At 41.9% G+C, this 14,093-nt stretch overlaps 1 protein-coding gene across 3 annotated transcripts in view; it reads right to left on the bottom strand.

The window, feature by feature from the left end:
- The window catches only part of LOC121576655 (guanine nucleotide-binding protein G(o) subunit alpha), a 117,950-nt gene extending 113,038 nt beyond the window's left edge, over positions 1-4,912 (bottom strand). Inside the window, exons 1-2 of one of the 3 annotated variants that reach the window (XM_041889977.2) lie at positions 4,426-4,912; positions 4,204-4,246 (exon numbers count right to left, since the gene is read on the bottom strand). In XM_041889977.2, coding sequence (XP_041745911.1) covers positions 4,204-4,246; positions 4,426-4,543 — 161 coding nt within the window. In that variant the 5' untranslated portion in view covers positions 4,544-4,912. The remainder of the gene's footprint in view (positions 1-4,203; positions 4,247-4,425) is intronic. The other 2 variants (XM_041889978.2, XM_041889976.2) reach the window with 2 other exon arrangements.
- Positions 4,913-14,093: the final 9,181 nt, after the last annotated feature.

The raw sequence follows: 14,093 nt of genomic DNA, 5'->3' as shown, positions 1-14,093 counted from the left end.
TACATTTACAAAACGCAGCAAGATATTTCTTTTTTTCCTGCGTGGAAAATACAGAATTCTGTGTTAACACGACCCCGAAGTTTAACTTTCTATCTAAGTAAGTGGCTGAATTAATAAGGTGATGGGGCATCATATTGTGTTAGCTTTCTGCCGTGTTTGAGAAGTGCTATCTTGATTTCCTTGCGTTTTTTCTCCACTCCGCTGCTGGAGAGCCAGTACTGTTCTTCCTTCAGACAAGCATGCTTCAAAACTTTATGAGCTGGATTGCCTGTCTTTGCAATTCATTTATTTTCGTTTGCGCTCGTTAGCATATTTAACTAGCAGCCTCTATGAAATTACTTGTGCTAATTTTGTTAGCATTTTTGGGAATAGATACCCAATAACCTTTTTTGAAAATCTGGATACCGCCCAACCCTATCACCTAGTAATGAAATTGTACTTATGCAGATAGTACATGTACTCCATGGTGTACTAGTGGGTTTATCCTCCCACTTGGATGGCAAGAAGGTTCAGGTTGTCATAATGTCCAACATACACATTAATTCTAAGTATTTAAAAATAAAATATAAAAATAAAATATATATATATATATAAATAATCTGGGATGACACCCGTATAGTAGACCCAACCAAGTTAACCCAGATGGTACACTTTTGGGGGGCAACTGCTAGCAACAATATTGAGTGGAGCTTTTGTAGAGTGCACATTCATGGGTTGGAAATTAGACCCTATCCAACCTTTCTAATCTTGGACAGCCAGCGCATCTGTCCACGAGAGATTACAACCTTGTGACAGTTGTTACTGAATCGGATGCAGCTGATAGGAAACAAAATACTAAATTGGTGAATTTAGTGGAAACCTGCCCATTTGTAAGAAGCATTTAATGTTATGACAGCCATCATAACATTAATCTGAATTCTTAATTAGTTGAATATCTGAAATGGCATGATTGATTGATTGATTAAAAGGCAAGAAAGGGTGTTGGCTATAAGGCAGGCAAATAAAATTTTCTGTGTGAAGTTCCCACCCAATTATTCGCTCAAATAGCCTACATAAGTGTGTTTGAGAACAATTTAATTTCATCTTCAACATTCATCAGTTACAGTGAGCTCCAAAAGTATTGGGACAGTGACAAATTTTTTGTTGTTTTGGCTGTAATAAAATGCAAATTAATTACTTAAAAATCATACAATGTGATTTTCTGGATTTTTGTTTTAGATTCCGTCTCTCACAGTTGAAGTGTACCTATGATAATAATTACAGACCTCTACATGCTTTGTAAGTAGGAAAACCTGCAAAATCAGCAGTGTATCAAATACTTGTTCTCCCCACTGTATATGTATTAAAGTAGTCAAAAGTTTAGTATTTGGTCCCATATTCCTAGCAAGCAATAATTACATCAAACTTCTGACTCCACAAAATTGTTGGATGCATTTGCGGTTTGTTTTGACGCAATATCATACCCCCAAGACATGCTAACCTCTCACCATTACAATAACAGGGGAGGTTAGCATTTTTGGGGGGGTATGATATTTACGCCTCTAACTTTCTCACTCATCATGATTCATTCATGATTATCCGTAATCATGGTAGCATCCACATTAATGTAGAAGTGTTTAAACATTCTTATTTACAATAAAATTGACTCCAAAATTACACAATACATTATTTACCATTGATTTTTAATCGGACAGAAAATATTCTGAAACAAGCTTGATGTAATCATTGCGTGTTAGGAATATGGGACCAAATACTAAACTTTGACTACTTTAATACACATACAGTTGAAGTCTGAAGTTTACATACACTTAGGTTGGAGTCATTAAAACTCGTTTTTCAACCACTCCACAAATTTCTTGTTAACAAACTATAGTTTTCGCAAGTCGGTTAGGACATCTACTTTGTGCATGACACAAGTAATTGTTTACAGACAGATTATTTCACTTATAATTCACTGTATCACAATTCCAGTGGCTCAGAAGTTTACATACACTAAGTTGACTGTGCCTTTAAACAGCTTGGGAAATTCCAGAAAATGATGTCATGGCTTTAGAAGCTTCTGATAGGCTAATTGACATCATTTGAGTCAATTGGAGGTGTACCCGTGGATGTATTTCAAAGCCTACCTTCAAAACTCAGTGCCTCTTTGCTTGACATCATGGGAAAATCAAAAGAAATCAGCCAAGACTACAGAAATAAAATTGTAGACCTCCACAAGTCTGGTTCATCCTTGGGAGCAATTTCCAAACGCCTGAAGTTACCACGTTCATCTGTACAAACAATAGTACGCAAGTATAAACACCATGGGACCATGCAGCCGTCATACCGCTCAGGAAGGAAACGCGTTCTGTCTCCTAGAGATGAGTGCAAATCAATCCCAGAACAACAGCAAAGGACCTTGTGAAGATGCTGGAGGAAAAAGTATCTATATCCACAGTAAATCGAGTCCTATATCGACATAACCTGAAAGGCCGCTCAGCAAGGAAGAAGCCACTGCTCCAAAACCGCCATAAAAAAGCCAGACTACGGTTTGCAACTGCACATGGGGACAAAGATCGTACTTTTTGGAGAAATGTCCTCTGGTCTGATGAAACAAAAATAGAACCATCGTTATGTTTGGAGGAAAACTGGGGGATGCTTGCAAGCCGAAGAACACCATCCCAACCGTGAAGCACGGGGGTGGCAGCATCATGCTGTGGGGGTGCTTTGCTGCACGAGGGACTGGTGCACTTCACTAAATAGATGGCATCATGAGGAAGGAAAATGATGTGGATATATTGAAGCAACATCTCAAGACATCAGTCAGGAAGTTAAAGCTTGGTCGCAAATGGGTCTTCCAAATGGACAATGACCCCAAGCATACTTCCAAAGTTGTGGCAAAATGGCTTAAGGACAACAAAGTCAAGGTATTGGAGTGGCCATCACAAAGCCCTGACCTCAATCCTATAGAACATTTGTGGGCAGAACTGAAAAAGCGTGTGCGAGCAAGGAGGCCTACAAACCTGACTCAGTTACACCAGTTCTGTCAGGAGGAATGGGCCAAAATTCACCCAACTTATTGTGGGAAGCTTGTGGAAGGCTACCCGAAACGTTTGACCCAAGTTAAACAATTTAAAGGCAATGCTACCAAATACTAATTGAGTGCATGTAAACTTCTGACCCACTGGGAATGTGATGAAAGAAATAAAAGCTGAAATAAATGATTCTCTCTACTATTATTCTGACATTTCACATTCTTAAAATAAAGTGGTGATCCTAACTGACCTAAGACAGGACATTTTTACTAGGATTAAATGTCAGCAATTGTGAAAAACTGAGTTTAAATGTATTTGGCTAAGGTGTATTTAAACTTCCGACTTCAACTGTACTTTTGATCCCATAAAATGGTGGAACTATGTACAAAAAGTGCTGAAATGTCTAAATGGTTCACGATATGGTAAAAAATATAAATAAATAAAGCTGACAGTCTGCACTTTAACCTCATAGTCATTATATCATTTCAAATCCAAAGTGCTGGATTACAGAGTCAAAACAACAACAAAAAATTTGTCACTGTCCCAGTACTTTTGGAGCTCACTGTAGCCTTTATCAATCACTTGGGTTGACTTCACAAAATCAATTAATTTGCCATTGACAGCACCCAAACGTTCAAACCAGCAGATATCTCCCACAAAAACTCTCTAGTCTTAATATATACCCCGGTTACATTTATAGCCTATAACATGAATATTTCTCTAAATTATGAAGCAGCCTGCTTGCACGCCACGAGATCAGACATTGAAGGGACAGGGGACATATTTGGGAAATAAAATACAACATGCCGAATTGAAAGAGGTGTATTCTCGGAACTGGTCATTGCACGGTTTAATAATTTACAGACTGACACAAGCTGTCAGTGAAAGCTGTATAGGCAAAACGTGCATTAGCTGTATAGGCAAAACAGGTTCCGATTTCAGCACCATTTTTGTGAACAGCTCATCGATATTTTCCCTTAACCCGCAACGCTGTTGGTTTAAGTCAATAAGCTCTTCTCACCAGTAAAGGTAAAACATATTTGGAAATGTGGCATACCAAATCAACCTTTTCTCAAGCTACTAGTAAAAGCCTACGCTAGCCCCCTGCGTGTGTGTGTGCGTGTTTAGCCTTTCATGCGTATCCTTCACACACATTCAATGCAAATAATTATTAGACCGTGACACTTACTTCATCTGTTTCACGATGGTACTTTTTCCTGACTCCCCAGCCCCTGGAGGGATGAAAAGAGACAAGGGGGTGTAAAGTACATCAATGTTGTGGTTTTAATATATATTCATAGTCAGATGAGCGTCTGGCTATGTAACCAGAAAGCATGTGTGTGATTTGGACACTTCAGACTATGGACAAGCAGCCAAGAAGCCGGCCACCCCTCCTCCGGAAGCATCTTACCCAGCAGGAGTAGTTTTACGTCTTTCGCGGCAGTGACTCCATCTTCTTTGAGGTTTTTCTCGATAGCCTTGCTCCTGTCCAAAGCCGCTCTCTCCTCGGCGCTCAGTGTACATCCCATGGCTACACAACCTCGGATCTTCTTGATATCCAAAGTAACGGTTGGCGAGGACCAAAATATACAAGCAATTATTTCCCCCCTATTTCTTCCTTATCCGTCTCTAGGCTGACTCGCTCTCGTTCTCCCTCGCGCTCTGCCGGTGACTGGTTAAAGCATTAAAAAATCCGCCACGACAACGTTTGACACTTGTTTGAAAAAAAAGGACTTGCCTTCGTATCTTGCGCTCACACGGTCTCTTTGTCGTTGTGCTTGGTCCTCGGGCGGGGAAACTCTACTGGGCGGCGGCGACAGCTACGACCGCTCGCATCGTTTAGCTTGCCACTCACAATGGACGGAGGAGGGAGAGTGCGCTTCGATCCGCACGAAAATCTCGCTGACGTCAGGACTAACGCGAGCATGCTCGAGCAACCATCCTTGTGGCAGAGTACGGTTACACTGCCTGTTTGACAGTCTGAAGTCAAAATAATTGTATTTATTCTACAGTGGTTCACTTTTCGGATAGGGATTTCTGTAACAGAGCAGGTAGATTTCCAGTTGTCAGATTTCCTCTGATAACCTATGCAAAAGCCGCAAGCCAGGTTGTCTGTTGTTGGGCTAGGTGTGATCTTATTAAATCATAATTGGCTTGCAATTAACTTATTATTCAAATAGCACACAGTTCATCAAATTATTGGTCAATCACCATCATCATCATAAAATCATCATTAGGCCTATCCTCTTTGATATAAATATGTCAAATATTTTTTTCAGGAAAACAGCTAACTTCCTGCATTTCAACACATTTTGCAACGGGGCATGTAGAAACATGTGCTGTTTGATAATGTTATTCTACACATTTTGTCATGAGTCTGAGATAACATTTTGCCGTTTTAAAGCTAATTTCCTGCTACTCTACACATTTTGCAATGAGGCTGAGAGAAAATGTTAGTTTTAAATCTCAATTTTAAAAGTTAATATTCTGTAAACTCAAATCAAATCAATTCAAATTGTATTGGTCACAGACACGTGTTTAGCAGATGTTATTGCAGGTGTAGCGAAATGCTTGTGTTTCTAACTCCGACAGTGCAGTAATATCTAACAAGTAATATCTAAAAATGTCACAACATATACCCAATACACACAAATCTAAGTAAAGTAATGGAATTAAGAATATATAAATAAATATATGGACAAGCAATGTCAGAGCGGCATAGACTAAGATACAGTAGAATAGTATAGAATACAGTATATACATATGAGATGAGTAATGCAAGATATGTAAACATTATTAAAGTGACTAGTGATTTCTAATCTATGTATATAGGCAGCAGTCTCTAATGTGCTAGTGAAGGCTATTTAACAGTCGGATGGCCTTGAGATAGAAGCTGTTTTTCAGTCTCTCGGTCCCAGCTTTGATGCACCTGTACTGACCTCGCCTTCTGGATGATAGCAGGGTGAACAGGCAGTGGCTCGGGTGGTTGTTGTCCTTGATTATCTTTTTGGCCTTCCTGTGACATTGGGTTGTGTAGGTGTCCTGGAGGGCTGCTAGTTTGCCCCCGGTGATGCGTTCGGCAGACCGCACCACCCTCTGGAGAGCCCTGCGGTTGCGGGCAGGGCAGTTGCCGTACCAGGCGGTGATACAGCCCGACAGGATGATCTCAATTGTGCATCTGTAAAAGTTTGTGAGGGTTTTAGGTGCCAAGACACATTTCTTCAGCCTCCTGAGGTTGAAGAGGCGCTGTTGCGCCTTCTTCACCACACTGTCTGTGTGGGTGGACCATTTCAGTTTGTCAGTGATGTGTACGCCGATCTTGAAGCTTTCCACGTTCTCCACTGCGGTCCCGTCGATGTGGATAGGGGTGTGTTCCCTCTGCTGTTTCCTGAAGTCCAAGATCATCTCCTTTGTTTTGTTGACATTGAGTAAGAGGTTATTTTCCTGGCACCACACTCCCAGAGCCCTCACCTCCGTCTCGTCATTGTCGGTAATCAAGCCTACTACTGTTGTGTCGTCTGCAAACCCCTTGTGGGGCCCCAGTGTTGAGGATCAGTGAAGTGGAGGTGTTGTTTCCTACCTTCACCACCTGGGGGCGGCCCGTCAGGAAGTCCAGGACCCAGTTGCACAGGGCAGGGTTCAGACCCAGGGCCTCGAGCTTAATGATGAGCTTGGTACTATGGTGTTGAATGCTGAGCTATAGTCAATGAAAAGCATTCTTACATAGGTATTCCTCTTGTCCAGATGGGATAGGACAGTGTGCAGTGTGATGGCAATTGCATCGTCTGTGGATCTATTGGGGCAGTAAGCAAATTGAAGTGGGTCTAGGGTGTCAGGTAAGGTAGAGGTGATATGATCCTTGACTCTCAAAGCACTTCATGATAACAGAAGTGAGTGCTACCGGGCGACAGTCATTTAGTTCAGTTACCGTTGTTTTCTTGGGTACAGGGACAATGGTGGCCATCTTGAAGCATGTGGGGACAGCAGACTGGGATAGGGAGAGATTGAATATGTCCGTAAACACACCAGCCAGCTGGTTTGCGCATGCTCTGAGGACGCGGCTAGGGATACCATCTGGGCCGGCAGCCTTGCAATGGTTAACACGCTTAATTGTCTTATTCACGTCGGCCACGGACAAAGAGAGCCCACAGTCGTTGGTAACGGGCCGTGCCGGTGGTGATGTGTAGTTTTAATGGATTATCAGATGAAATTGAGTTAATCATGAACATATAGTTAAAATTCTGTGTGGCTGACTGAATTGGGCCGTTTGTTTTTGTCTCTCTCTTCAAACACAGTGAAGGGAGCGGCACCAGGGTTGAATAGAGTTTGGGCTAGACCTTTGTCTCCCTGGTATCTTCTTGATTGATTACAGCTTGAGGGGGTGAGGTACAGGGGAGCGGGTGATTGGTTGGAGTAATAGTTCAGCCGTCCTCAGGGACAAAGGAAGTGGGCGGAGCAATAAAAGAGCGGGAAAACTGAAGAGGACTATATAAGATGGAGGGGGACCTTAAGAATGGGTGCTCCTCTGCAGACGAGTATCGGCTTTGTTGGAAACTTTAATAAAGCAATTTCTTGGTGCAACAAAAACTCTTTAAGACCTTATTTGTAATAAAGTATGGTGGTTATTTTCCACAACAGTGGCACTGTATTATCCTCAAAGCGGGTGAAGAAGGTATTTAGCTTGTGAAGCGGGTGAAGAAGGTGTTTAGCTTGTTCGGAAGCAAGACGTTTGTGTCCACGACATGGCTGGTTTTCCTTTTGTAGTCCGTGATTGTCTGTAGACCCTGCCACATAGGTTTCGTGTCTGAGCCGATGAATTGCAACTCCACATTGTCCCTATACTGACGTTTTGCCTGTTTGATTGCCTTGCGGAGGGAATAACTACACTGTTTGTATTCTGCCATATTCCCAGTCACCTTGCCATGGTTAAATGCGGTGGTTCGTGCTTTCAATTTTGCGCGAATGCTGCCATCTATCCACAGTTTCTGGTTAGGTAGGTTTTAATAGTCACAGTGGGTACAACATCTCCTATACACTTCCTGATAAACTCAGTCACCGTATCAGTATATATGTCGATATTATTCTCTGAAGCTACCCGGAACATATCCCAGTCCGCGTGATCAAAACAATCTTGAAGCGTGGATTCCGATTGGTCAGACCAGCGTTGACTAGTCCTTAGCACGGGTACTTCCTGTTTGAGTTTCTGCCTATAGGAAGGTCAGATTTCCCGAAAGGAGGGCGGGGGAGGGCCTTGTATGCATCCCGGAAGTTGGAGTAGCAGTGGTCGAGTGTTTTAGCAGCGCGAGTACCACAGTCGATGTGTTGATAGAACTTCGGCAACCTTTTCCTCAAATTTGCTTTGTTAAAATCCCCAGCTACAATAAATGCAGCCTCAGTCCAGTGAAGTTCTTTGAGGGCCGTCGTGGTATCGGCTTGAGAGGGGATATTCACGGCCGTGACTATAACCGAATAAAATTATCTTGGGAGATAATACGGTCGGCATTTGATTGTGAGGTATTCTAGGTCGGGTGAACAAAAGGACTTGAGTTCCTGTATGTTATCAGAATTACACCATGAGTTGTTAATCATAAAACATACACCTCCGCCCTTCTGCTTCCCGGACCGATATTTATTCCTGTCTGCGCGATGAACTGAGAACCCAACTGACTGGACCGACTCGGACAGTATATCCCGAGAGAGCCATGTTTCCGTGAAACATAGTATGTTACAATCCCTGATGTCTCTCTAGAAAGAAACCCTCGCCCTGAGCTCGTCAACTTTATTATCCAGAGACTGAACATTAGCGAGTAATATACTCGGACGCGGTGGGTGGTGTGCACGCCTCCTAAGTCGGACTAGAAGACCGCTCCGGGTACCTCTCCTCCGGCATTGTTTTGGGTCGGCCTCTGGAATCAGTTAAATTGCCCTGATAGCTGCGAACAAAGGATCAGTTTCATGAAAGTCATATTCTTGGTCGTAATGCTGGTAGTGCTGGTTAGTTACCGCCGCTCTGATATCCAATAGTTCTTCCCAGCTGTATGTAATAACACAAACAATTTTCTGGGCTTATAAATACGTAAGAAATAATACATACAAAAAACAAAACACTGCAAAGTTTCCTAAGAGCTAGAAGCAAGGCAGCCCTCTCTGTCGGCGCCATTTTCCATTAATTAACTCATACCCAAATAATCTTGTTGACTCATCCTATACTAGTATTTGTGGCCAAAGCATAAAGTGGAGGGAAAAAAATGTCAAAAATGCTTGCTATTTCCTCATAAAGGATGATGTCATCCTCCTGTGGAGGATGAGCTGGCCAATGAGCGGTCTACTCGCATTAATATTTTCAATGACCGGTATACGCCCACACCATTCTATTGTTGGGTTACGCCCACACCATTCGCCCAGCTCAAACCATCACTCTTCCAGTCAGATGAAGAGAAACTCTTCCACGCCTTCATCTTCTCCTGGATCAATTATGGCAACACTCTGTTCGGGGTCTTCCAGCCATATCCCTTCGGAGGCTACAACTTCTCCAGAATAGTGCTGTCCTGACCAGGACCAATAAGTCAGCCCACATCACCCCCATCCTTGCTGAACTCCACTGGCTATGGGTCTACTATATGATTGAGTAAAATAAAATCCTCCTAGTGTTTAAAGCCTTGAATGGGTTGAGTCCCACCTACATCAGCGACCTCATGTCTTGCCTCAAGTCCCCAAGACACGTTTACGCACTATGGGGGGGCCGAGCCTTCTGCTCCATTGGCCCTCACCTATGAAATGCTCTCCCTGACCATCTGAGAGTCGCTTCATCAATCGGAAACTTTAAAAACGGTCTTAAAACACATTTCTACAGACTGTCTTTCTTATAGTCCTAATCTGGATATTCCTTTCAGTATTTTTTTTATTTAATAATCTTTTTTTTATGTAGAGCTTTGAGAACACAGTAATGAAAGGCGCAATACAAATTAAATGTATTATTATTTATTATTATTCCAACACAGAAAAGCTGCTTTTTAATATACATATTAAACATATTTTTTAAGGAAAACTACAGTATTTCACTCATATTGTAATTATAGGTCATATTTCATAGGAAATCTGTAAACACTGGACAGTTACTTTAAAGGTCGGCAAAAAAGCAAAAATAACATATTTAACTGTATAACTGATCAATGTTCCATCATACCGGGTCATTTAATGCTTAAAAAAATGGATGAATAAGATATTTGGCTACATGGGGCGGCGCACAATTGGCCCAGGGAAGGTAGGGAATGGCCGGCAGGGATGTAGCTCAGTTGGTAGAGCATGGCGTTTGCAACGCCAGGGTTGTGGGTTCGGAAAAAAAATTATGCACTCACTAACTGTAAGTCGCTCTGGATAAGAGCGTCTGCTAAATGACTAAAATGTAAAAAATGTAAATGTATATGTAAATAAGTGGCTGTGGGATGATTGTGGATGTCCACCCACACACCATTACATAGAAGTCAGCCAGCGCTTGTCTTCTGTCTGCCTATGCAGATTACAATGCATTCAATCATATCGATGCATTCGCTTAACAATAACACACGCACAAAGACAGTCACACAAGCATTCTTAATTATAAACATGTCAGATTCTCTTTTATGCTGTCTCTTTCTGAAACAGAGCAATGTTCCCTTTCCCATTACCTTCTTTTCATGTAATTTAATTTCATCCCCTGTCATTCAGGGATTTCAGCTGCTATTTCATGGTGATCTCAACAATGGGCTGACCTATAACCTGCTCTGGGGCCCGGTAGAACAAATTAGCAGGTGATAGGTCCATGGAAGATGAAATAAAGCTAGTGATGTCTTTGTCTATTGTATAGTTTTCTTTATACACTATTACTGTAGTTACCATTAACCACCTAATTTCTATGGAACACCATTCATTTTTGTGTGGATATTGCAGATAATATGCTGCTGACAGCGTCTTCTTTAAATAAATTCCTAGATGCTATTAAGATTACTGTCAGAAAGAATGAAAATAAGCAGTCATTATAAGATATGATTTTATAATAAACTGTCAGGGAGTAGATGATGATGAGTAGATGAGTGAAGGGGTATGATTACTCAAAAATCATGTTGGCTGTGAGTGAATGCCAGTAATCTTCCTCCATACTTATAAACAACAATTAGCAAGAGTAAGAGTTCTTATGAAAAATCCCCCTCTCAAAAATCACTTATCTAAGTAACAAGCTGTGATAATATATTTGCTCCTGTTGTACAATGAATACATCTGATATGATGCAAGGTTCCCAGGAACCGTGCAAAAGGAAGCCATGGGGGAGCTAAACAACACTGGATGAAACTGATTCAGTACATTAGATGAAAATTATCCTTTATTCTGATATGGTATGTCTTTTTAATAGGTAATCAATTATCAACATTATATTAAATGTTTTGCAATAAAAAAATATTATTCCCTAGGGGTGAAGGTATTTGTGTGTGAGTGTGTGTGAGTGTGTAGTATGGAAGGATATTGGTCAACAGTCAGAACTTGTCAAGTTAATGTGTCATCGTCGTCAACACACATTGTAGCCTTTTGGTAATATAGTGTCCTCAATACAATTCTATTCAAAATAATTCACTCTAAGGAGTTCATCACATACTGTTCTCAGCAGCAGCCAAATCCAAAATAATGATACCTAACAGTTACTAATTTGACTAATTCATTGTGAAAGTGCCGGAGGTCAGATTGTATCACAGATATCTCCATCTCTATATTCAAACTTGATGGAAATGCTCACTCACAACAGTTGACTTTTTCAACATCCAGTCTAGGCCTACTTGTTCAATGTCCGGAAATGAAATCAGGACAAAGGATTGTAACTTTAGCAGCAGTGTCTGAAGGAGCTCTGTGATAGATCTCTGAGACATGATGAGCAACATTCCGCCCTTGCCAGATGAGCAGTGTCCCTGAGAGTGGGATGGCCATGAAGTAACAGACAGTATAATTCTCTCCAGACCACTGAGGCTTCTCCCAGGGGAGCTTTTTAATGAATTGTCAGAAAGCTCCAGTCTGAACATTCATAATTCTGGTACTTTCTTAAATTCTCCAACCTCCTCTGTAAACCTCTCTCCTCGAACCTCATTCTGTAGCCTAAAGGACAATTAAAAGCAGTCTGAATATACGGCTGGGCTGGCCCCCTTCAGAATGAACATGATAAATCTTTGTCATCTAGTGCAGTGATATAAAGTTTAAGCTGTGCAACTGATCTGGCTGAAGTGAGTTAGTGGTATAATACTTATTATAAACTGGGCAGTTTGGGTCCTGGATGCTGATTGACTGAAGTGAGTTAGTGGTATAATATTTAGAGTACACAAGCAGTTCAGGTCCTTTACATACAGTAGGAGGGATGACATAGAAAACGGGGAAGAGAGAATGACGGTAGAGGACAGGAAGCGAAGCATAGATATTGTAACACTGGCGGATGTGAAAGGATTTAATTCACAGTCGTCTGCAGCGTTCTCAAGAGGGAAAAGCTATATTTACAGCTTTTCTTACCTTCACAAGTCACCGCTGTGGCGAGGAAGGAGGAGAGAGAAAAGGACAACTCGGTGAGCAACTACAGAGAGAATCAAGCTGTACAGAAGAGTAACTTCATTACCATATCTAGGCAGACAGAAAGAGAGCGAGAGAGGGAGAGAGAGAGAGGTGTGAGAAATCGAGAGACAAACATAGAATGACAGTTAGCAGTCATTGAGTTACTTTTCAGAGCATCTGATGAAATTAAATTATCGAATGTCAAATGTATTAGCCCTCCTTACAACTCAGCCAAAGCATCACACCACATAATGGAACTATAATCTAGAATTCAGTGTCTGAGGCCTTCTCCCAGAAAAATACAGCTGAAGACTAAGGTCCGTTCTAAGGCCAGAATTACTGTACAGGGCATCTCTGCACTTCAGCATAACCAAACTCGTTTAATTTAGCTTCCAATAAATATGCTTACATTCTCAGTGAGTATTAATAAATAAGCCCTGTATTTGACAATATATAACAAATTATTTAATAAATTGTCTGAAAGGAATGCAAAGCACTGAACTGATTTGACAGCACAATTTTAAATAGCAAACTAATCCAGCCACCACAACTTTACATGGGCATGCTGCTTGGGAGTGGATGGTTGAATATGAAAAGGGGGAGACGGGAGAGGGGAGAGGGGAGAGGGAGAGGGGGAGGGGAGAGGGGGGGGAGAGAGGGGAGGGAAGGGGAGAGGGGAGAGGGGGAGGGGAGAGGGGGAGGGGAGAGGGAGAGGGGAGAGGGAGACGGGAGAGGGAGAGGGGAGAGGGGAGAGGGGAGAGGGGAGAGGGGGAGAGGGAGAGGGGAGAGGGGAGAGGGGAGAGGGGAGAGGGGAGAGGGGAGAGGGGAGAGGGGAGAGGGGAGAGGGAGAGGGGAGAGGAGAGGGAGAGGGGAGAGGGGAGAGGGGGAGAGGAGAGGGAGACGGGAGAGGGGGGAGAGGGAGAGGGGAGAGGGGAGACGGGAGACGGGAGACGGGAGAGGGGAGAGGGGAGAGGGGAGAGGGGAGACGGGAGACGGGAGACGGGAGAGGGGAGAGGGTGGAGGGACAGAAAAAAAGTTACTTAACTTTTATGTTAATGTAATACATAAATTATCATAAATCATGGGATAATTCAAAGTCACTTTCAACATTTGCTAAATTAAATGCAGTGATATAGTGGAAATAATATAGGGTTCTGTTGATGCTATATGTAACAAGACAGGTTCTAGATAGGGCAGGGTCAAAGCAGGGTACACAGCCACTGATCAACAAGTTGTACTCATAATACTTACAGTGCCCTCCACTAATATAGGCACCCTTGGTAAATATGAGCAAAACGGGCTGTGAAATTTTTTTATTTGCTGTTTATCCTCTTGGTCTTTCATTCAAAATATTCACAAAAATCTAACCTTTAATTGAAGTAAAATGATTGAAAAAAAGAAATAAAGATGTGCCACAATTATTGACACCACTAGAAATTCTTATGAGTAAAATCTAACTGAAGTATATTTCCATTCATATTTTACGTTTTTAAGTTCACCTGAGTGATTAGGAAC

The sequence above is a fragment of the Coregonus clupeaformis genome, chromosome 29, assembly GCF_020615455.1.
Source record: "Coregonus clupeaformis isolate EN_2021a chromosome 29, ASM2061545v1, whole genome shotgun sequence".
Lineage (NCBI taxonomy): Eukaryota > Metazoa > Chordata > Actinopteri > Salmoniformes > Salmonidae > Coregonus > Coregonus clupeaformis.
This window is presented reverse-complemented; position numbering and strand designations above follow the sequence as displayed.